This window comes from Xiphophorus maculatus, chromosome 10 (genome assembly GCF_002775205.1).
Source record: "Xiphophorus maculatus strain JP 163 A chromosome 10, X_maculatus-5.0-male, whole genome shotgun sequence".
In the NCBI taxonomy this organism is placed as follows: domain Eukaryota; kingdom Metazoa; phylum Chordata; class Actinopteri; order Cyprinodontiformes; family Poeciliidae; genus Xiphophorus; species Xiphophorus maculatus.
In genome coordinates, this window is record NC_036452.1 from 13901159 (window position 1) to 13924252 (window position 23094).

General features: G+C 37.8%; 1 protein-coding gene and 1 long non-coding RNA gene across 2 annotated transcripts; both read right to left on the reverse strand.

The window, feature by feature from the left end:
- Positions 1–12872: 12872 nt before the first annotated feature.
- Positions 12873–14899, reverse strand: LOC111609832. The gene is made up of 3 exons (XR_002753361.1): positions 14807–14899; positions 14490–14590; positions 12873–13049 (listed from the first exon to the last, which is right to left on the reverse strand). It is a non-coding gene; the product is annotated as an uncharacterized LOC111609832 (long non-coding RNA).
- A 1871-nt stretch (positions 14900–16770) lies between these two features.
- Positions 16771–21819, reverse strand: LOC102230433 (putative all-trans-retinol 13,14-reductase). The gene is made up of 11 exons (XM_005794703.2): positions 21599–21819; positions 20327–20509; positions 19681–19922; positions 19411–19606; positions 19115–19312; positions 18925–19044; positions 18699–18837; positions 18228–18337; positions 17946–18112; positions 17669–17828; positions 16771–17464 (listed from the first exon to the last, which is right to left on the reverse strand). Exons 1-11 carry the CDS (start codon positions 21753–21755, stop codon positions 17298–17300), a joined length of 1839 nt encoding a protein of 612 aa, XP_005794760.1. The 5' UTR covers positions 21756–21819; the 3' UTR covers positions 16771–17297.
- Between the last annotated feature and the right edge of the window lie 1275 nt (positions 21820–23094).

Sequence of the window (23094 nt, forward strand, 5' to 3'; positions counted from 1 at the left end):
GGGCACTTTGGAAACTAGACAGAAGTTTTAATCTCACTACAAAGCTTCAGAAGCTGACACGTTGAAATGGAGTACATGCACAGCAAGTAAACTTCAACTAAGAGACACTGGAGTCGGAATAAGGACGTCTGTGACTATGCAGGGAAAAAAATCCCATCTGTCGAATGACTCATAGTCTCCTTTCAGCTGCAGAAAAGAGCTCAATAATGTCCAGTCCAAACTTTTACTCAGTTAGCAGAGCTACACTCTGAAAATATTTCAGAAACTTCTGTTACCTCAAGTTGATGTTAAGACTGGAAAAATAGGCAGTTCAAATTATGAAGGCTAGACACCTAGGATAGAATATTTCCAGAACTGCAACTTTTATCAACTGATCCCAGCCTCCACAGGCCAGTCCATGTCAATGTCAAATCAACAGGGAGGAACAACATTGGATCATGATTGGTTGAGTTTCAGTGATACTGGTGAGGAGAAAATGTCCAATAAAACAGCTAAGTTACTGTGAAACAGATTGCTGAAGAAGTTTGCTATTGGTTCTGATGAAACAAAAGTCCAATAAGTAAACCATCACATTTTGTTGCATATGGACCTGTGTATCCGCACATTGTTCAGGTCAATGGTAACCCCATTCACTGCTGAAAGTGAGAATCAGAGCTGGACCACTGAGTGACCAGGTCTAATGACTCATGTTTTCTTTAAAGTCATACTAGCAAACTAGAGGAGACAGTGTGATGCTTTGTTCAGTGCTCTGCTGAGCAACATTGGGTCATGGCAGCAAAAGAGAGTTTAACACACAACAAAGTGAGTTGATAATATGAGTTTCCTAGATGTAGAAAACCTGCCAATGGGAGACACCCAGAAAGCATCTTGGTCAGTTTCCCAAGTTACCACAACTGACTAGTTTCAACGAAGCTATCCCTCCCCAAGACTGAAGCCTCAGAGAAACCAATATACCTAACAGTTTTTTATTTTTTTGGACTGCAGGCGGAAGCCAGAGTTCCCTGAGAGAATCCACACATGCATGGGGAAAGCATGCCAACTCGAGAAAGACCCCAGAGTGGGGCTTTTAACCATTTTTCCTGCAAGGCAAAAGTGCTACCAACTGCACAGTTGATGACGGAGGCAAAATGACAGAAAAAAACAAATAACTCTATGTTGACTAACATGCAGAAATACATAGATGAATTTCTGACATGCAAGTAGAGAATGCAGCCACAAAGATAGGAATCCAGGTCTCTCCTGCTTGAAAACATTTCCCCAAGCCTGTGGTGGTATAAGACTAAACTAACTTTCACTGAGCAAAACCAATTCAATAAGATTGGCAAAGGAACAGAGATATTCACATGGTTCAAATGAACTGTTCTCTTGCAAGTGGTGGTTCTTAAAGGAATTGTCCCCTGGGCAAGTTTCCAAATCTGTTATCCCCCATAACCAATCAAAATGAATCAAATCATCTACATTTGGAGGACAGATAAAAATGCATTGCAATCCACCTCATATACAGACAATGTGGCATTATTTGAACAGGCAGAAGCAATGAATAACAAAATGAACCTGACAGATAAGATCTAATTTTTTTTCATCACAAACTGCATCATTCTTTTCTATTGCTACCCTGGGCAACTGCCTGTTTAGCTACAAATAAAGTAAATGTTCACCTGGTTATATATATATAATCATAGCAACATAAAGTTCTAGTAAGATCAAACTTACTTTTTTTTACATTTTATTTTTTTTGCAACAACAGCAAACCATCACTCCATCATAGAGCTGAAAACATAACAATGAAAGATTTAAAATCTCAGAATGTACCTGATATTCCTACCTATGTTAAGCACAGTATATGTACACTCCTACTCCTATTCTGATATTCTATTTATGGTGTGTTCACTGAATTATAATCATCATCTTATAGTTTTCAACTCATTACATTTCCTCAAGAGTATTTTGTATTCCACTTTTTTTTATCAGGTTGCATTGTTTTATGCCTGGTGCGTTATTGTGATTGTGACATTTATTTGTAGCAGAGCATAAGAACAGCCTGCTCAACCTTTTTCTGTGGTTTAGCATTTTGTCTTGAATCTGACCCTAAGAATCACACTAATATAAGTCAATCTTTTAACTACCATAACCTCTTCTGTGGGCTATGATATAGCCTCTATATTTGTGTCTGCTTGGGGAAGAGGAAGTATCAGTAGATTGTGTCGTTTCTGATCATGTGCAGTCAATGTTTTGGTCCTCTGTAACTGAGCCCTAAGTCCAGCCCGAACTTTGCAGAGTACCTCAGAGGGGATGAGAAGAAGAAAAAAAGTGACCTCAATAGAAAAGAATGCAGTGCGGTCTCTCGTCTGTTCTCCCTCCTCTAACATCCAGCATGGGTAAAAATTACTTGGCTTAACCCACTCTTTAGCAGAGTCGTGTAGCTGACTCGAACCATTTAAATGGTCACAACTGCTTCCGTGTCCCACCTTCATATTCGTTCCTCCCTCATTTTCATCTCCTCTTTTCATGGACTGGATGCATGTGAAGTTGCCACGTTTAAATACTCTCTGACTCCTCTTACTGTAGAAAGGACTGCCCTAGGACCCGAGGCCTGACAGATGTATATACTTTCATACTGTTGTGAATTAAAAGCTTTAGTTGTGATGCTGAACAAACAAAAGTTTGTTTTTGTATTCAACTTTGATAAATTTTTTTCACTAGAGGTTCTCAGAATGTCACTGCTGTCAGATAAAACTGATTAAATCCACTGATGCCAGTTTTCTCTTCCTCCAATACCTTTTTCATTCTGGAACATTTTCTACTTCACAACCTGCCAGTTATCTGTAATTAGATTGAATTATTGAAGAGATTATGCATAGTAGGGTTTTTTTCTAAACTAAGTCATCAGTGCACTGCGCTAAAAAAAAAAAGTTGCATACAAATTACTAGGTCCAAACAAAGATATACAGCACCTCACAAACATAACCAAACTTCTCCAACCTCTTCAGATTTTGTCACAGTACAAACTCAGACTTAATGTATGGGATGTGTATGATGTTTGACCGCAGTCATCTCAGATGAGACGTGTTAGAGCAGACAAACACCTGAAACATGCAGAGAAGTTTGCTTTAAGAGCCAGGGTTGGAAAAAAAATCACTATTGAGATGTTATGCGATAGACTAACACAAAGGAGTCCATCACTTGTCACTTGTTTTCTTTTTTTTCCTTTTCAGATAAAGCTCTGAAAAGTGTGGTGTGCACTTGTATTCAGCCCCTGTAATCTGAAATCCCTCTTCAAAATAAATGTAACTATTAAACAGAGTTCCCATGTGTGTTGTGAAGTCTAAAGAAAGGACTTATAAAGAAAACACTGGACCCGAGCTTATTCGCAGGTTAGAATTCACTTTTTCTTTTTTTTTTGAGGAACTTGACTCCAAATGGAGGAAATCAATCTTAGTAAGCTGAAATACCTGAGCAATGCTTCTTGAAACACTACCGGATAGCATTTGCATTAGCAGTCAATCCAGGATTATGATTAATGTTCTTTGGATTTACCCCCCAAGAGTGAAAATAAGACTATACACATTAGCTTCCTTAATAGTGCTAAGATGGTTTTTACTGTGTGTATCTCAATAAACTGTTTCAAGGTCCTGCAACATAGAAATTCTTTCCTTTCAGTTTAAGGGAACCTTTACAATCTGTCATCTCAATTTTTCAAGAAGTTTCTCAGTTGTATTGTGGGAATTTGAAACTCAGTTTTTCATCAGCACAAACTGATCACAATGCTTCCATTCCATCGCTGAGGCATAAGAGAGCAGAAGAGGTTTCACACAAGAGGAGTTATCCTTGTGCCAGCCATATGTTCAGAAATCTTTCCTGCTGCTGCTGCTGCTGGAGGAGGAGTCAGGGTTGATGCTTTCCTCCTGTGTCACCCTGAAAATGACTAACAGCTTTCAGATGTTTTCTAAGAAGGAAGTAGAGAGAAATATTGTTGCTAATCATCTATGCTAATACAGACATTTATAGTATGAAAACAAACATAGCAATGTAACATAACATAACAAACATAACAATATACAATATACAAATATACATATTAGTTTTCATACTTCAGGTTTAGTCAAAAAACACAACATTGAATCAAAACGGGGTTTCTTAATGCTACTGTTTTTGTTGTGTTTTTTGTCTGTACAATGTTATATCAACATCTAACAGATTACCAACAAACTTCCTAGAGTGTGGTATTTCTACATCTTGATTATGGACAATTTGTGTAAATAAGAAAAATGTATGTACCCTGTTTTTAATAGTTGTTAAAATAGGACGTAGCTATTCCACCCTGAAAAGAAATGGTAAAAAAAGTAATTTAAAGCCCCAGCTTTAATGACATTCTTGCCACTTCAGTATTTACATATAACGCCTTTAGAGGGGAAAGCCGTTAGCCATCTACTTATGATGTGTGAGTCATAAACAACTGGAGTGGGCACTAAATGAACATTACAGTGAGTCACAGGCTTTCGACTTTGCGTCGAGTTTTGAGCTCAGTAAACTTCCATCCTTAAAATAAATGCAAAATTAGAGGGTTATAGAAAGGAGAAACGAAACGGCCTATGGGCATGGTTTTTGGCCCAGAGTCTGCTGCTGTGGACTTGACTTTCCTGTCTCTTATTATTTTTGGTGCTCTGCCTGGTAGAGTCAAGAGACAGAGATGGCAAATGGGAAAAAAGAAAATTGGAAGAAAATGACAGAGGAAAGAGTCAGGGACCGACAAAGGCGAGACAAAGTTTACAAAGGTGGCAGAACAAGCAGCAGTGATTGGGAAACACTTGTCCCACCACGGGAAACAAGGAGTTGAATCAAATTGCAGGCTCTATGTTGTCAACTTGCTTTATTCATTCTTATGTTAAGCACGTTGTTCAGTGTCTATCGTTTGAAAGTGCTTTGTGAAAAAAGTTAACTTAACTTGACTTGGATTGCAGGGAAATGTTTTTGTTCCCCCTGTCATCACTGGCAAAAATACCCTCAGACACGTCACCTAAACCCAAGTGACTAGTGATACTCTTTGGTGAGGCTGCTGTAGTCATCATCTAGACACTTTATCATTGAGGGACCACACACAAAGGTTTTCTTCTTCTTTGCTTTCAAACAGATGTAGGACCAGTGAGTGCAATATCTCCACCTATGAGCTGGAGTGTAATGCACAAATACCCAAATACATTCTGAAAATAAACCTCTGTGCACATGTGTGGGTGTCTCTGTGTTAACAAGTCCTAATAAAGACTTGTTAGGACTTGTTTGCTAATATGTTTGTTACATTAGCAAACATGGGAACCCTGCCAAGACTTTTAGACCCCCTGTTGGTAGAACCTAATAAAACTGCCTCACTCCCTCCAATAATGGGTACACAGCAGGTAGAGGGCTGTGGGTAAAACAAGCAAAGCTGCAGGTTTTATAAAGTCTCTCATACAAAACGTAGCAACCCAGGTCTCATTACTAATGTGTAAACAGTCACCCCCTGCCTAATATATATAGTTTAGTTTATATTCAGGCAGAGTTATTCAATGGGGTACTCCAAAACGTTCCTTTTCTTTGAACCATTTAGAGGAATTACTGTATCTTCCCACTCAAGTGCCTTTCAGCTGAAGGTCACAAATTGATGCACTGGATTTTTTCCTTCAAGATTCCCTGCCAAAGAGCAGAAGTCATGGTTCAATCAAAAAAAACATCAAGTTGTTCAGATCTTGAACCAGCAAAGCAGGTTAAATTCTGATCAGTATACAGATTATTTCCCATAAGCTCTGGGGACCATGAAGAGGATTTTGGCAAATGTAAGATGGGTCGTTGTGGTGCTTTTGTTCAGCAGTGGATTTCGTCTTCTGACTGTCCCATGGATGCGATGCTTGTCAAGTCTCTTCCTAATTTTTCAATCCTAAACACTGATCTTAGAAGAGGCATGTAAGTGGCAGAAATCTATGCCCTAAGATGTTATGACCTCCTGGATGAGTTTTTGACTCTCTCCTGAAGTAACTTTGCATCTCATTATGAATCACTAGGATGTCAAAGTCTTTGATAGAGCTCTGTATCCCTTTTAAGACTGCTGGATTTCAGTGACTTTCTTTCTCACCTTCTTAGAATTACTTTAGATCTTGGCAATATGTCTTGCTTTTTAAGATCCTCCTGCCTACTTCATGTTGTAAGACAGGTTATATTTAAACAATTTCTTGACTCTGTGGGGCTGGGAAAAATTAGACCAGGGTGTTTCATTAAACTTGTTTAAATTTGAAATCATTAAAGTCTGACAGTACTTTTAGAGGATATGCTATAAATGGACTTACAACATATAAGAGACCAGGTATCCCGAGGCCTCCAGGTCAGGGTTGGTTGAGCAAAACAATATCTTTTAAGGAGTCCACGTCACATGCTGAACTACAATAAGCACTGGTAGATGGATTCGAGTGGGCTGGACCTGGATTTACAAATGCAGATGTTCTGATTGGCTCCAGTTGGTTGCCCATATTTAGATTAGTGCTTTGTCCCTCCCTGGTTTGTGTTCAGCTGTTCAGCTCTGGAAAAGGAGGCAAGACGTCCCTCTCACAGTCCACATCACATCATGGAGAGCCTCTGAGAGTCAGCAAACCAACTCAGAAAACTGGTTTTATATTTGTGAGTTTGAAAGAGAAGTCAATAAAGCATTTGTTCCTGGTGCTAAAACAAGAAAAAAATCAAACCCAAAACACAATATTTCTGCAATATGATTAAAGACCTGGATGTTAAAGTTCAGATAAGTTCAAACATGTTAAAGTTACCAAAAAAAGTCAGAATGTGAGCTCTGTTTAGTCACCTAACCACTCATCATCCATTCCATCATTGTCTCAGACTCCCAAATTATCTCCCCTTTTTTCATTTCTGTCCACGTTTGCAAGCAAAAGAGTGAGAGGGGAGGTGCTTTCTCTGCTTGACATGAAGCATCAACTCTTTGCTTCCCAGGCCTGCCACATCTACAAAGGGAGGATACTTGGCTGAGGTGCAAAGAGGAGAGAGATGGGGAAAGGAGGAGCAATACCATGCATGAAAATGGTGGACGGGTGCACTCTTATACTCCTTATGATCACAATAACTTTCATTTAATGTTATTTAAGGCAAGTTCTGTTTGAGCACTTTGTTTTGTAATTACAAAGATAGAGTTTTACAATTTCTTTTTTTTTTTTTTTTTTTTTTACCATGAATCATCTTTGCAGTGTACTAACAGTCTAACTTCATTTGAAACAAATGGACTCAGTTAGCTATTGTTCTGTCCAGAAAAGATGTGGAATCTAAGGATATCCCAGACTCTGATGTTAGTACTGACATTTGTCTGATGTTTCATGAGACAACATAAAGATGGCACCGCCCAGTGGCAGAAAAAATTCACTAGAGATCAAATATGTGTTTCCTTCAGAGTGTTGTTAAAAACAAAGACAAATGTTGCTTATGGGACTTTTTCAGGACAATGGAAGGTGAAGATCTGACATGACACAACTGGTTTAAGGGGATTTAAGACATGACAGTTTATGTTTGTGGAAAATGTGCTTTTTCTGAGCTGGACTCTCCTCAATCAGCCTTCCCTCCTCTGCAGAGTCTTCCTGGATCTGAGCCGCATTACTACAGCCCATTCCAAAAAGCCTCTGCTTTTGCAATTATTCTCAACGCAGGTAAACAAAAATGTCTTCCAGTGTTCAAATATGCGTTATCTTTGGTTTGCCCTTTCTTCTTTATTGACCCTGAAAGACCCATTTTCATATCATTCTTCCTGTGTGCATCTTCCTCTAATTTTCTTCCTGTCTCTACCTGTTTTGCGCATTGCTGAAGTTCTTGATTTCCCATCTAACGTCCCTCGTTGGTGGAAGGAAGTGAGGAACTGTAAAAAAAAAAAAGAAGAAAAATGAGCAGCCACCCTCATAAGAGTTCACAAAGGTGGGAGTGCCAAAAGTGAGCCGGGCTCCACCTTCTCCTAGTGTTGGTGTACACAAGTCTCTCCCTATTTTGCCCATTGGAAGGAGACAGACACCACACCATTAAATTACACAGTCTGTCTTTGCTGGGTAAAAAAGGGCCGTCTTTGCTCGTGTCACATGCAGAGGGTTTTATTGTTGCATTCACAGCAGTAAAGTTTAAGAAAAGATTACAGCTCTGAAATGCCACTCCCACCAGAATGTGTGGCTTTTATTTTTTCCTTTTTCTAAAACTTTCTGCTACATTTATGTGTAATCTGATATCTGAGCTTCAGGCCTTCTGTTTCGTGTCCAAGAAAATGCAAGTAAAGTTGTCTAATCGCCTTTCTTTGTTGGTCAGGAAAACAATGAAGACAGCTGTTTTAGAATAGTTTGGATAAAGGGGTTAAAAAAGGAAATTTTTTTTGTCTGTTCCAGCTCATGCGCTCAGTTTTTTTTTTAAAGCATCTGGAATCACTTAAAGCTGCAGCTCTGGCAGCATTACGCTCTGCTCTGCAGTGTGACCTCAGTTTTCAGAAAGACCTCAAGGAGGAAAAATCCAAACAGGCACAGGGTTTTCTTTTTCCTTATTGGTCACTAAAATAAGCCAGTGTGCCCTCCTCAACGCAGAGATAGTCTCAGTCATTAAGATTGAGAAAAATAAAGAAATTAAAACACGAAGAAGTAAAATAATTATTAATGAAGAGGAAATAAGGAAACATCTAGTCTAATAAAAAAGAGACAGGTATCAAAACTTATAAAAAATTGAGTCACATTACATGTTTAATCACAAATGTTGTGCAAGATTGTGTCAAAGCATGTCCGTATTATTAAAACATACATTTACATTTATTTTGTTGTTTTTATATTCTCTCAATGTGGCTTGAGGCAAAGGCAGCTTAATCAAAGCTGCCTTTGATTAATAATACCTGGGGAAATAGATTAATGCTGGTTTAGATTACAACTTTTTACTACTGTACCTTATTTTCCCATATTTTTTGTTGCTTGAAACACTTTAATCTGACTAGCTGCTGAAATCAGCAAGTCAAATAAACTCAAATAAAGTGAAATAAACTTGACTTGGATATTTAATTCTGCTTTTGTAAACCTTTTTTTGGCAGTGACACTTGTTCTTCAGAGCTTTTCACATTGATATTCCATATATTTACACCAAATGTTTCACAATGTTTTATGTTCAGTGTGATGGAAATAAGATGTTTCATGCCTACACATTACCACAGCAGATAGTAATTATCTGTCCTTCAATGATTCTTGCTGTGATTTTATACTCGTCTCATGGTTACCACAGCCAGTCCTAACTTACTGCTTCCTGTGTCTATTCTTGAGTGTCTGTGGGTGAAAGTGCTTTTTGTGATCTCTGTTCAGCCTCTTCCTTTTAGCACCCTGAGGGCAGTACAAGCCAGAGCAGGTAGGCTGCCTCTTTAAATCACCTTTAGCCACATTTATTCCACTTACACACACTTTAAATACCCCCACCCTCAATAATATCAGCACTTTTTAGCACTTTTTTTGCTCATAGTAAATATGCTCAGTTTCTTCAAATATGAAGTTTGAGAATTGATTAAGGGATTTCTCAAGCTGTCATCCCATAGGTGATTTTGAGGTTTAGACTGGCAACTTACTCCACAGAGCAGCAAGCAAAAGGTGGAGTTCCTTGTTGTGGTCCCTGTGATATGTTTGCCTGTGATTTCACTGGAGAAGCTTAATCATAGAGTCTGCCAGAGGACCAAAAACCCAGGGTGGGTGAATCAGAAGCCACAGGAGGGACAGATTTCTAACTTTTTTCTGAGTCTTTATATCCTATCATGTCATAAAAGAAAGATTGCTCTGAAAATTGTCAGTTTATAACATTTCTAAAATAAAAGAACATTTAAAAAAGCACAGAGGAATATCTTTTTTGTCATTTAGTCTTCACTTCAGAGTTGTGACCAGTGGGTACATTTATTTGAAAAAGTAACCTTAACCTTCATTCTTTGTTTTGTTACCGCCAAAAATGTTAATTTGCTTCATAAGGGTTTTATGTACACTATTATGAAGTGGAAGGAAAATAATACATGGTTTTCAAAAGGTTTTACAAATAAAAATCTGAAAAGTGTGTTGTACATGTACTCATCCCCCTTTTAAATAATATCCAGTGCAACTAATGTCTTTCAGAATGCACCTATGAAAGAAATTACTTTTCACTAATGAAAGATTAGTGAACAGTTTTATGAAGGCCTAAAACACTGCAGATAGGTCAGAGATAAAGTTGTGAATTTTAAAAAAATTAAGGTCTCCCTTTGCTGTTCTATCCACCATTCATAAAATGTATCAGCATAGTGCAACTGCAAACGTACCAAGACATGGAACTTCAGAGATCCCCAGGTGAGGTGTAAAAATATAGACAACTATATTGGTCGTGCACTTCACAAACCTGGGCTCTGTGGAACAATCACAAGACTTGAGCTATTGCTGAATGAAACCCATAAGAGATTGCTTAGTGTTTACCACAATCTACAGAAGAGACACACCAAAGATGTTTATAATTAGAACATTACAAATGTGCACAATGTGGCAGAATATTAACTCTGAAGATGCACCTGAACACAACTCAGTTCTTTACTAGAAAGAACTGAGTGAGTTACTTTCTAGTAAAATGTCTGTCACATTTGTGCTAAGTGGGACAGTAAATACTTGGTGTGTGTACAGATCAAGTCCTGAATATCTCTCAGCAAGCCGTGAATCACTCAGCAAACTCTAAGAAACATGTCAGGAGAAGAGTAAATGCAGAGAGGAATGTTTTAAGTGTTCCCAGTTTAGTTTGCCCTTTGAATATGTCCATGTTTCTGTGTCCTGTGGTTTATAATCTTATTTCCGCTTCCTTTCCTGTGAAACAACGAACCTTATTAGGCTAAACGTATTGTCCAAGAAAACATAAAGAAACAGAAAAATAGCTGAATTTTACTTAGCCACGTGTTTAAGTGTCATTTTCCGTGGATTGTCCTGGATCACACCCACACATCAGAGCCCTCTCTAGTGTGTGGCGTTTCAGACATTGAACTCATTCCGCTCGCACAAGTTGCCTCAACATGTAAACACAAAGCAGACGAAGTGGTGATGACGAATGCGGATGGATCGGGGTGAGGAAGAGTAAAGGAGGGTGGGCTTATTTTAGGGCACGGAGGAGAAAAGACTAAAAGTTGAAATGTGAGCCATATTTCTGAATCGTGTGCAGCAGGAGGGGCCGTCGCCAGCAGAACACAGATGGGTGTGAAAAAGCCAAGAGAAATTCTTTCTTTCAAAAACTTTGTCACAGGTTGATTACCAGACTTTCATCACAATCAGCTCTCAAACCAGACCATCTTGTCCTTAGTGTGAATCTGCAGAGTAAGCTAAAGTGACTTAACATAGTATGACTTTGTGATTTTGTTTGTTTTGTTTTGTTTATTAGTTTAGGTTTCTGTTTGCCTCAGAGTCGGTATGATTCTGCTCATTTTCAAATAATAGTTTATATATAAACGTGACCCTTCAAGGACAGGAGGGTATGGATAATGGATAGACGGATGGATCTTTTTAAAGTGGGTTTCTGTAAAGTTGTAGATAGTTGTAAAATCATTAGCTGTAAGTAGTTAATGTCTTTCATGTTATTGGCATAAGATGTTAGTTGAATAGAGAAAGGCCTCTGATGGAACATATTTAAGTATGGAGACTGTGATGGGCCTTGAAGGATTATTTTTCTATGTATTAAGAATCATAGAATCCTGTAATGACCCATTTTCATCTTTCAGGTCAATGTCACCAGACTTGTATTTAAAAGGTCCTGGTATTTCTAAATGGTCATGATGCTATGCACTGTAACAAGGCTCCCAGGAACACTGAAATCTCTGATCCTATGCCATACCAAACACTGGGTATGAAGTACCACAGATTCATTTAGTCTCATCTGTCTGCAGCATATGGTCCCAGAAGTGCTTAGTAAACATTTAGTAATGGCTTATTTGTGGTAGGAAAGAAGTTCATTATTTTGTGTGTCATTACATATTCACTACCAGATCGTCACTGGGCAGTATTTATTTATTGGGGTGAAGATTTTGGTGATCCCAATGTGTCACTCTTTGCTGCAGTTCTCTAACAATCTCTTTTGGAAACACGATATTTCTAGTTAAAGTAAATTCTGTCCCAGAAACTGCTTCTCCAGTCCAAGCTATTGTTCCGAGCCCTGAATATGAAAGCTTGATGGCTGATTTAGAATCTTATTTTGAAATGAAACAGTCAGTATTGTAGTTTCTGAGTTATCATGGCCTCATATGATACAGTTAGAATAGCACCTGTGACACCTTTTGTGGCACAGAAGGTATTACAAACTAGTGACAAGGATACGCATAAGGACATGTTGCTTTAACTTACAAGAGGGAAAGTAATGTTTAAAAAAAGAACTGAATTTACTATTTAAAAGACCAGAATACTTACCAGTCAGAAAATAAACTTGCAGAAGAAACTGAAAATCTGGACTTTTTGACATCTTCACAGCAGCATTTAAATTTGCCAGACTGGACTATCAGTGCAAAAACATTTTGACTGACCCTGCATTTGACCATGGAGAAACTTTTCAGGCAGATAAAAAAGAATCAAGTGTTTGGAGAAAGCTGACATTCTCCTTAGCTTTTCCATTTGGCTCACTGAAAAGCTGGTCCTACTCTTTTTTACATAAAGTGTAGAAGTGTCGTGTGACCTGTGCAAAGCAACAAAACTGTTGTATTTGTTTTAGTCAAAAGAAAATTCACAAATAAATCTTGTTTGTTTTTTTATTTTTTGATCATGCTATAAAAATGCACCAAATTAAAGCAGATTTCCATAAATTTAGCACACATCAAGAAGTACTGAAAGATCATAAACGTAAGAGGCAGGTATTGCCTTTTGTCAACTGCTCATGCCTTGAAACACACTCCAATCCTTAAAACTATCTTCAGACTCAGCCCTCCTCTCATCTTGGGCATCTGAATTTTTCCGTCTCTCCAGATTGGAGGCAGCTGTGGCTGCTGGCTGGCTTCAAGCTGTGGGAGGCTGCAGCAGGCCAGCAGGGAGGAGCTCCAGCATCTGGAAAAGAAGAAAAACTGACCAAAGCGCCAAGACAAAAAAAAAAGAAGACTCTTCTGTTACACTTTTCATGGGTTTCTACCCTGCAAATAGAAAAAAGAAACAGTACGTTTTAATGGTGCACAGTTAAATCTTCAGCTAGCATTTCTTTTGCCTAAAAAGTGCAAAATGGAGAAGAAATGACAGAGTTATGGTTGAAAGGGAAAACGGCTTTTGTTGAATTTGAACCCTCTGGGCCTCCCTTAATGTAAGGGTGTGTCTAAATGTGGGAGGAAAAAAAGGGGAGGGGATTCAGACGTCTGTGCGTCTGCTGGTCAGGAAGTACCTAAATCCAGTCTCACTTCTGCATACAAGACCTACCTGCTAAGCTATCAGTATTAAACCTATTTTAGGAAATATATTTTTTAGCCCTTGGTAAAAGCTCTATGCAAAAGTTAAAATGAATTATTCTTTTACTAACTAATCTCAAGGAATATTTTAGAAAAATCCAATGATGAACGTACAGTATGTCCTTTCATTCAGTGGGGAAAACTTAGAAATCATAGTAAGAAACAAAATTATTGATCCCAGGTTAAAAAGTCCCAATATGTTCTATAAAACAAAATGTCACTAGAGCTTTTTTTCTCATTCATATTTAAACATTTAGTTATTATTTTTATTGCTTTCTGTTTACCTGGAGTGGAAGTAAATTAATATAAAAGCCTGTGTGTTTTTCTGCCATATTTGGACACATATATTTACACTGAATCTGAACTATAGTGAGAAATCTACACAAATAAATAATAAAAACTATACATTTTCTGTAAAGTGCGGTTTAAAAAGCTACTTCTAGTGCAAAATAAATTATGATAATGCTACATTCATTCTCAACTAAAATTGTTAATCTCATATTATTTAATTAGATAGGTTAGTTTTTTGGAAGTGCGCCCTGTTAAAATTGGAGAAATTTAGTTTGGTGTCAACTGATTAAATAAGATTGGATATCAATGTGGGAGCAAAAAATACTACCAGGGGACTTCGGAAAAGAAGATTTGAACAGCTAATAATTTAAAATGTATCAAATTACTGCGTGTAAAAAAGTCTACAAGAGAAAAATATGCAAGGCAACTGCTAACATTTTAAGGTTTTTTAAGGCAAAATACTAATTGAATTTTCTTAAATTGAAAACCCTTAAAATATCTTCAGATGACCTACAGCAGGATCTCGCTACTGTTGGTGTGAAAGTACATCCTTTGTAGAAAGAGATTCTGCTTTAGTTTTATTCTCATGGAAGGGGAAATTTTTCCTCTCCAAGAAAAATACGTTTACCAGAGACACATTTCAGGACTTCTGAAATAATGATATTCAGAGATATGAGTCTAAAATTTTAATATTTGGTCACCGGAAGAAAGCAGATTTTAGTCATAAATCAAGTGGAGCGTTACAGGAAAATAAACTTACACCAACTGGGAGAATAGTGCAGGAAGTGTTATGGTTTGGGGATACTTTGCTTCACCAGGACCTGACCAGCTCACCATCACAGCATCCACTATGAAGTCTACCTATTAAGAAATGAGAAAAAATGAGACTGTTAATGAAAAAGATTAAAGCTCAAGACACAACAGGCCAAACAACCATGCATTCACACACTCATTACTGAGGGCGAGCTAGACAGACCAGCTAACTAAACAGTCATGGTTTTTCACTGCGGGTGAAGAGGTTCCCACCCATGCACAGAGATATCACGCAAACTCCATGTCAGGATTTGAACCACAAACCTTTCTGCAGTAAGGTGACTGTGCTGCCAGTTTTTACTCGAACCTCAACTTGAAAACACTGATTTATCCCTTTAATTAGTGATTTCAGTTTGCTGTTAGGTGTGGTTGTCTGCCATGTGTCTCTCTGTTAGTCCTGTGATCTACTGGCAATCTTTCCTGGGTGTACCCCGCCTCTGTCTGTTAACTATTTCAGGGAGAACCACCAGCCTCTGGCTGAACAGGAGGTTAATAGGAAAAGAAAAACCTTTTGTTATTTATATAGTATTCTACAACTGCAAAGAAAACCTTGACTTGGTCATAAAAAGTTAATCAAATTCTTGATTATTATCTTTATGGAAAGATAAACCAGCCTGTAGGATTTAGCATCAACTAAAGTGCTACTTTAAAATGTTTTGAGCTAATTCGTTGGGCGACCATGGGTAATCAGAGTTAGTATTACACTGTGGAAATCATGCAATTACATAAATACTAGAGCTGTTCAGATATTTTAGTTTCAGGTGAGTAAATAGTCCGACTACCAGTCGACAGTCTGACTCTCAGACTCTTACTGAAACTAAGGGTTGCTCCTACTTTCTTCCTCCCTGAAGAAAGTAGGAGCAACCTTTCATGTTTATTTCTCAAGTAATACCCTTTTATCATACCAGAGTAATTAGATGTTATGAGCTACCAAATTTCCAGCTCTGCAAAGTCAGCAACATTAACTCCTTCTTCTCACTTTGCTACAATTTTTAATTTGACCATTTTATAATTTTGTACTCTTCATATTAACACAACTTTAAAGAAATATGCTCCCCTGTATGTGCTGTCTGAGTGTCAGTGCTAGCTTTCCCTGGGTTGTACAGCAGAGGGATGGAAGCCAATAGAGCTGGAGGTACCGGCATCCCACCGTTCGCCTGGACACAGGGTCCATTCATTCCTTCCCGTCCCCTCAGTCATCCCCTACGGACCTCAATTTGTCAGCCAACCTGCCCAACGTTTGCTGAGGAAATGTCCACTTAGTGCAGGAAATCTGAGGTTTCACTTCACATGTTTGATTTCAGCGGTTGCCCAAACAACACCGGGGGTACGAGTCAGGTCAGAAAAACAAGGGTGGGAACTAAACCCAAAGGAGCCGTGAAACCTCACTTCACCTGTGTCAGATATTTATAATACTAGATAAATCTTATAAAGGCTCACTTAGGTAGTATTTAATGCAATTATTTGCTGACATGCATGGCATCAGACATTTATTCACCCAATTTGACTGAAATATTATAAAAATCTTTCAAATATTTTAGTTTGACTTTTGAATTTTAGCCAGAGAGCTTCTGATTAAATTATTTTAAAAATGTGGTTATGCTATTTTTGTTTCTACTAATGTGTACAAGATACATAGCAAAGGCCCTGTGTTTACAAAAAAGTAACAAGAAAGATATGTGCAACGAAAAAATGTGTTCATCGAAAGAAGTTTTCAGATGAGAATTTTATTTTATTTTTATTTTATCAAAGGAAAACAGCTGTCCAAACCGAACTGGTCCATAACTTTGTTGCTGTTTTACTGATCATCATCCTTCTGCATAACCCTATTGCAACTGAACTTAAAATCCCAAGCCGAGGGCTCAATGTTATGGTTTAGGATTTTCTAGTCAGAAAGGAGAATTAATAGTTCAATTAATCAAAGTTGTTGACAACTTTGTTACATTTGGAAAGAACACAGGCGTTATGTAGATAAATGTCATGGGAGAAACTGAAAACATATTGGCTTAAATTATCAATAGTTCATTGATTGATTTTTTTTTTTTACTCTGGTTCTAGTTGCTCTCAGTACACTAACATTCTGTTACTGTTCAAAGAATAATGTAAGTATTCTAGGTAAACAATTGTCTAATGCAAATCTAACTGTGGATTCTCGGTTGGTAGAGTTGCATTTTTGAGAATGTTGTTGTTTTAAGTTGACAGGAAAAGAGACAAAAATTGTTTGGAATTCTCTGTTTAATCAAAGTGATGATGCTAACAGTTATCTTCTGCAGGCAAAAATATTTCAATATATGGTCATCACTTATTATTATTATTATTCAAAATATTATTCAAAATATCTGAACTATCACTTTAAAAGAAAGTTTCATCCCTATTAAAACCAGCCTAAGGTTCAGAAAACAATACAAGCATAATACCAACAGGTATAAAACATAATTCAACGTCCAAGCTCTTTGATATCATAATAGTTTACAGGTAAGATCCAGATCACAACAGATAGTTCATAACATTTTCTGTCTAGCTGATCCAATTCTCCATCTTTTCATATCAATATTTCCACACTTAAGAAAGTGAGAGCGTTTACATATCAATAATAATAATAATAATTCATCACATTAAACCAAGTACAAATATGAAATCACATTTGCCTCTTCGAAATCATACACTGTACATCAACCTATTGGCAAGCCTTTCTGCACCAAGTTTTTTCACTTTCATTATCATCCTGCAGGGGCGGTAGTGAGCAGCATTCTCCTTACAGTTTCTTCTTATCCAGCTGGGCCAGCTCTCTGGCTTTCTTTCTCTTCAGCTTCTTTTTGAGGATGAGTAGGTTGATGTAGACGATGTGATTCAACACAGTGGAGGCGCAGAGGAGTCCGCCATGCAGAGCGCCAGCAATCCCACAGCTGAACACATCTTGACCTGAAAGCAAGAAGAAAAGACGCGTCATTTTTCTGTTTTGCTTGTGCGTAACAAAGCCCAACATAACAGCAAACCATTCACTGATGAAGTCAGTACACTGCAAAACCCCATACACACTATCTATTTCAGTATGCTACAATTTAAAAAGAGGTTTCTCTGTCTGTGACAAATACTCAGAGTAAGAGGTTGTGACATTTTCCACACCTGAGATGTAAAGGTTTTTAACAGGAGTGCTGCTTCTGTTCCTGGCTACAGCCTCAGCATAGAAACGCTCCACGTTGTGCTCGGCAGAGTACATGGCTCCACGCTGAGCTCCCAGGTAGTGCATGTTGGTCAGCGGAGTTGCCACATCTTGGAAAACAAGCTGAAGAGCAGTTTTTCCAAAATAATGTCAAAATGATTCTGTTTTTTCAAATTACTTGAACGTTTAATTACCCAAAAGGAAAATGTTTCCACTTATACATATTTTGACAGATTTTACCTTCTCTTTGATTTTAGGAAACACAGTGCAGGCCCAGTCAAAGAGGTTCTTTGTGAATCTCATTTTGTAGTTGTAGTAGTCATCACCTCTTTTTCGCACAGTAGTATCCTTCCACTCTTCAAACCATTCATACTTGACCATGGTCAGTATTGTCATGCAAGACTTTCCTGAAAGCATAATAGACAGCAAATGTTTGTTATTTATGAGTCAAATTTAAGAACAGAAAAAGATTCCTGTCACCATTGTTGGTGTCAAAATCAGGAAAGAAGCAACTTTATTTACCTGGATGACGTATATTGGCTTCAGGATCTTTTGCAGATGGTACTGTGATGAACATCATAGGGATGTTATCAGGCGCTTCCTCTTTGCTCAACGCAAAAAAGTCCTCCATCCTACAAAATCAATAATAACATTTTTGATGTTTATTTTACTTGCTCACTCAAGGGGGCTGCATAAAAATGCAGGCCAAACTTTTCAGACTCTGTTGTAGACCTTGAGAGCCACGTCTCTTTTTCTTCCACTTTGCAATTATGCACTACTTTGTGTTAGTCTGTCACACAGAAGATCCCAATAAAATACATGAAAGTTTGTGGTATGTGACAAAATGAAAAAAAAGTTAACGGGTGAAGGGTATATAACGAGTTTTACAAGGCACTCTAGGTGAGGAAGTTTTCTAGGTTCTCTCTATGCAATAGCACCCTCTTGTGGTAAATACTTTCAAGTTCTATGCCTTATTTAATTTCTTCTACTCACGACTTATCCATGTCGTTGTCTTTGAAGAGCCAGAAATTTGTAGAGACAAGACCCAGGTCCTCTGCAGTTCCATCAAAGCCAGAAAAGATCAAAAATGATCCTCTCCCATGTTTCATCATACTCAGTCTTTCCTGAATATCTATGAAGTGGAACCTTTATAAGCAACTTAAGACATTTTTGTAGCCCACCTTTAATTTGGGTTGAAGCAGTTCCTCGGTATACTGACCATGTTTGACCTGAATCTCAGGTGGTAGGAGTTTTTGGAAAGTGGTAAAGACGCCACAGTTTGAAACCACTACAGGTGCGTGGACCTCAACTTCGTCCTGGCCTTTCTTCACCTTCACACCTAATACACATACACCAAATATAAAGTCTTGACCTTCACTGAATGAAAACAATCTGGTTTCACTTCTCACCATAGGCTGCTCCATTTTCATCAACCAGGATCTGAGAGACAGGAGCTCTGATCAGACAGCTCCCTCCATATTTCTGAATAGTTCTGATGATGTGGAAGGCGATCTCACTGGCTCCACCTTTTGGGTAGTAAGCGCCTCGTTTGTAATGATGCATGAGGAGAGCGTTGATCAGAATGCTGGATTCCTTTGGAGGCACACCTAAATGGGACGTGAATAGCACTCTAGGAAGTAAATTTCAGGAACTAATTATTGATGCTCCCTTTTGATAAACTTGAAATGCTAACTTTGAGACACACCATAGAAAAAGTAAGAAAAGATGACTTGGAGGTCTTTGTTTTTGGTCAGGGTGTTTATAAAGTCAGTCGCTGGTGTGCCAGATAGACGGAAGACTGGAGAGATGAGATCTGCGATGCCTGACTTCAGCAGGAACAAAGAGACCCACTGAGGAATCAGCTTCATGCTTGCCAGGTAGTGGGTCTTCTTAGCTGAGAGCTGTTGCAACATGGACGACATTCATTAAACTCTTAAAAATGAACCATACACTAAGTGTTTACTATAATCAATACCTTCATGATTTTGAAGAATTTCTCGATTGCCTCTGTCTCGTTTGGAAATTGCTCAGTCAGGCGGGCTTTCATTTCATGTTTTCCAGTGAAAATCTTGTACTCCCGCCTCTCAACACCACTGCCGATTTGGACAGTGTCGACATGTGGCTGCAGCTTCTGAAACTCCACCTGGCCCTCAGTGATCTGGTCAAAGGCAATTCGAAGCAAACTGTTTTCATGGACTTGACCGATGTAATGAAGACCTGAAGACAAAGAGTGACAGATGAGGTCCTCAGCTAATTTTAAACATCAGTTTCTAGATATGCAAAGCACTTGTAGTAGACATTCCTCAAAGTATTGACAAATTGGGATTGAATACTAATGTTTTGCACTTTGAAAATTTTGTGGGCTGAAAAGGTTTGAAAACCAGATTTTGTTTTTTGTTTAGTTTCACAATTCTGTATTTGGTTTTGTCCTGTCACCTGGAACCTTAGTGCATTTTACCAAGACTCCAATAAAACACATTAACTGTATAGGTGGCTTTTGAGACATTTTGTATATGTTTAATTCTTCTTTTTATGACACAGTTGGAGAGCATAGTGACCTGGCTTTCCTTTAATCGACAACCACAATCATACCTTTGAAATTATGTGGAAAGATTCCTTACCAACATCAAACTCAAAGCCCTTCTCTATGTACGTGTGGCAGCAGCCTCCAGCCTGGTCATGCTGTTCCAGGACCAGAACCTTCTTTCCTGCTTTAGCAAGTGTGGCTGCGGCTGACAGTCCACCAATGCCACTTCCGATCACGATCACATCCAGGTTCTGGGGCACTTTGTCGACACTGAAACCTGGACAGCAACACACAGGAATGCCTTTAGTTATCAGGTTTTGTTCCACTCTATAGACTTACAAAAGTGTTGAGATTGACACATCGGTATGTGCTACATAATAGTTTTTCAGAGCACAGTCTAAAGGTTGTCTTTCAGGTCATAAATACTGAAGATGTGACAATGGCAGCATATTGGCCTGTTATCAAAATTTCCAATTTCCGACCTGATTTAGATAAAACACCCATAAATATGCAGTCACACGTCTGCTAATTTAGATGTGATCTCCAGTCTAATATATGGTATGCTAAGAAAGTGTTTATACACTTACATTTGGTCAAACCCATAGTGGTCGTAGCATAAGTAGAACAGTTTCGGGAGAAATAAAAGGAAAAAATAAAACTCAGAAAGTATTGGCTGAAAATAATATATGTTTCAATTGGGAATAAATTAAGCACCATAGATATAGTCACACTTCTGAAGAAGTCATATTCAGTAAATAAAAATATCAAGACTTGTTTGTCAGATTAAAAGTACTTTAGGGTTTGCAGTTGGTTTCAGAGGAAGAAAATCATGGAGCTAGAACCTAGCTGAAAATTTGTTTAAAGAAATCAAGGTCAGACTTCCTATTTGAGGCTCCTGATTGGTTTGAAGGCAGCTTGTTTGGTAAAACAAAGTTAAAATCACTTCTGAACAGTTTACAAGACTTGTTTTTTCAAAACAGGAGATCTCTTGAAGCTGTAATAACAAAGTTATTCAGTAAACGGATACATAGTGGTGCAATGAGCAGAACTGTTCCCTTGTAGCAAAAGGGCTTGCATGGAGTTTACATGTTCTTCCCATTCACTTTGGCTTCTTCATACAATTAAAAATCATGACTGTCTCTCTAAGTTCCTACATAGTATGTGCACTTTTTGTACTGTGTGCCCCTGGGATGAACTGGTGACCTGTCCGTGGACATAGCATGGACAGTGGTTTATGACCACTGTAAATGGGTACCAGCCCCCCTCATGGTTTATAAAATAACAATTTACTTTACATCAGTAGGACTATTAACAATAAATTTACTGAGAAATATGCTGACATATTCAGGATCTGCCTTAACGTTACCTTGTTTGATGACTTTGTCTCTCTTCTTCTGGTCAAACTCACGGGGTGCCGGGGGTCTCACAGACTCCAGGGAGAACGGACTGGGCTTCCCAAATAGGTACCAGTAGGTGCCACCGGCCCATATAACCAACCATACTAAAAGAATGAGCAGCCACATTTTTGGATAAAATGAGATACGCTGACAGTGTCCTCAGCTGTTCTGCACAACAAATCGTTCAGAAGTCTCCTTTTTATTATGCTGCAGTCCAGAGCCAAAGGTCTGGGGACTGATATGAAACACTATCTGCGTTACAAAGAGCAGTAAAGATAAAGCAAAGAAAGACCCACTTTTTTATGATTACAAAGCATATATAGATCTTCAGTAATAACTGTGCAGACAACAATATAAAATAATGTTTACTCTATTTTTCTGAATGTTTTTCATTAGATTGTCCTTGGGCTTGCTCACATTTTGATAAAGTATTTGATGGATCACATGCAAACATTTCAACTTGTGTTGCCCACGTTCTCCAAAATGGGCAGCAACTCATGTGTTTGCTTTTTTTAAAACAAACATATGTTTACATTCACATTTACCAGTAAAAGAACTAAAGCTAATGTTTTCCAGTTTATTTGTTGGTTAGCTTAATTTTCAAAGAATATCTGGACAATTCAAAGAGCATGGAGGAAATCAGAATTGATTAGATAAATCCTTGTGAAATTGTTTTTATCTGATAAGGCAATTAAGATAATTTGCCTCTACAGATATTTGTAGACTTTATACATGTCATTACAACAGTGCAGCTGATTAAGTTAGTGGGTTTCAGAATCCAGGTAATGTCCCACATAGACTTTACCCTGAATGACTTGGCAATGAAAATGTCTCCTATGAAAACTGAGAAACCACAATTCATAAGTAATCCTTTCATACTTGTAAGAGTGTTAATTCACTGTAGAGACAAAAGTATTCAAATTTTTCTACATTTTGTCACAACTTAGATTTTAATTGAATGCACAAAACAAAGAAATGGATCATTTTCAGAAACACAGAAAATAAATAGTTTGAGGACTGTGATGAGGTTTTGTATTCAGTCCTACTAGGTTTGTATTTTATAGAACCAATTTTGTTCAAATCACAGCTGCAGGTTTTTTGGGGCAATGTCGTTGCTTACTTTACACATCTACAGATTGACATTTCTGATAATAATTGTTTTATTTTATCCAAGTTTTTATTTTTTATTGTAATATTTGCAATATTTTAAACACCACCTGTCTTACTCAACTTACTGTTTCAGTTTATTTCATAAAGGTTTAGGACACAAATTATCGTCTGTCATGATGTTGATGTTATAATATTGTATGTATTTAAGATTATTAAAGTAAATATTCTATTCTATAATTCATTGCATTCTATTCATAAAACACTTAGTAGTGCATTATGCTGAATAAAGTTACAAACTTTCATTTAATTTAACTAACTATTTAAGCTAAACCTGTGTGATCCTGTATGCATTGAG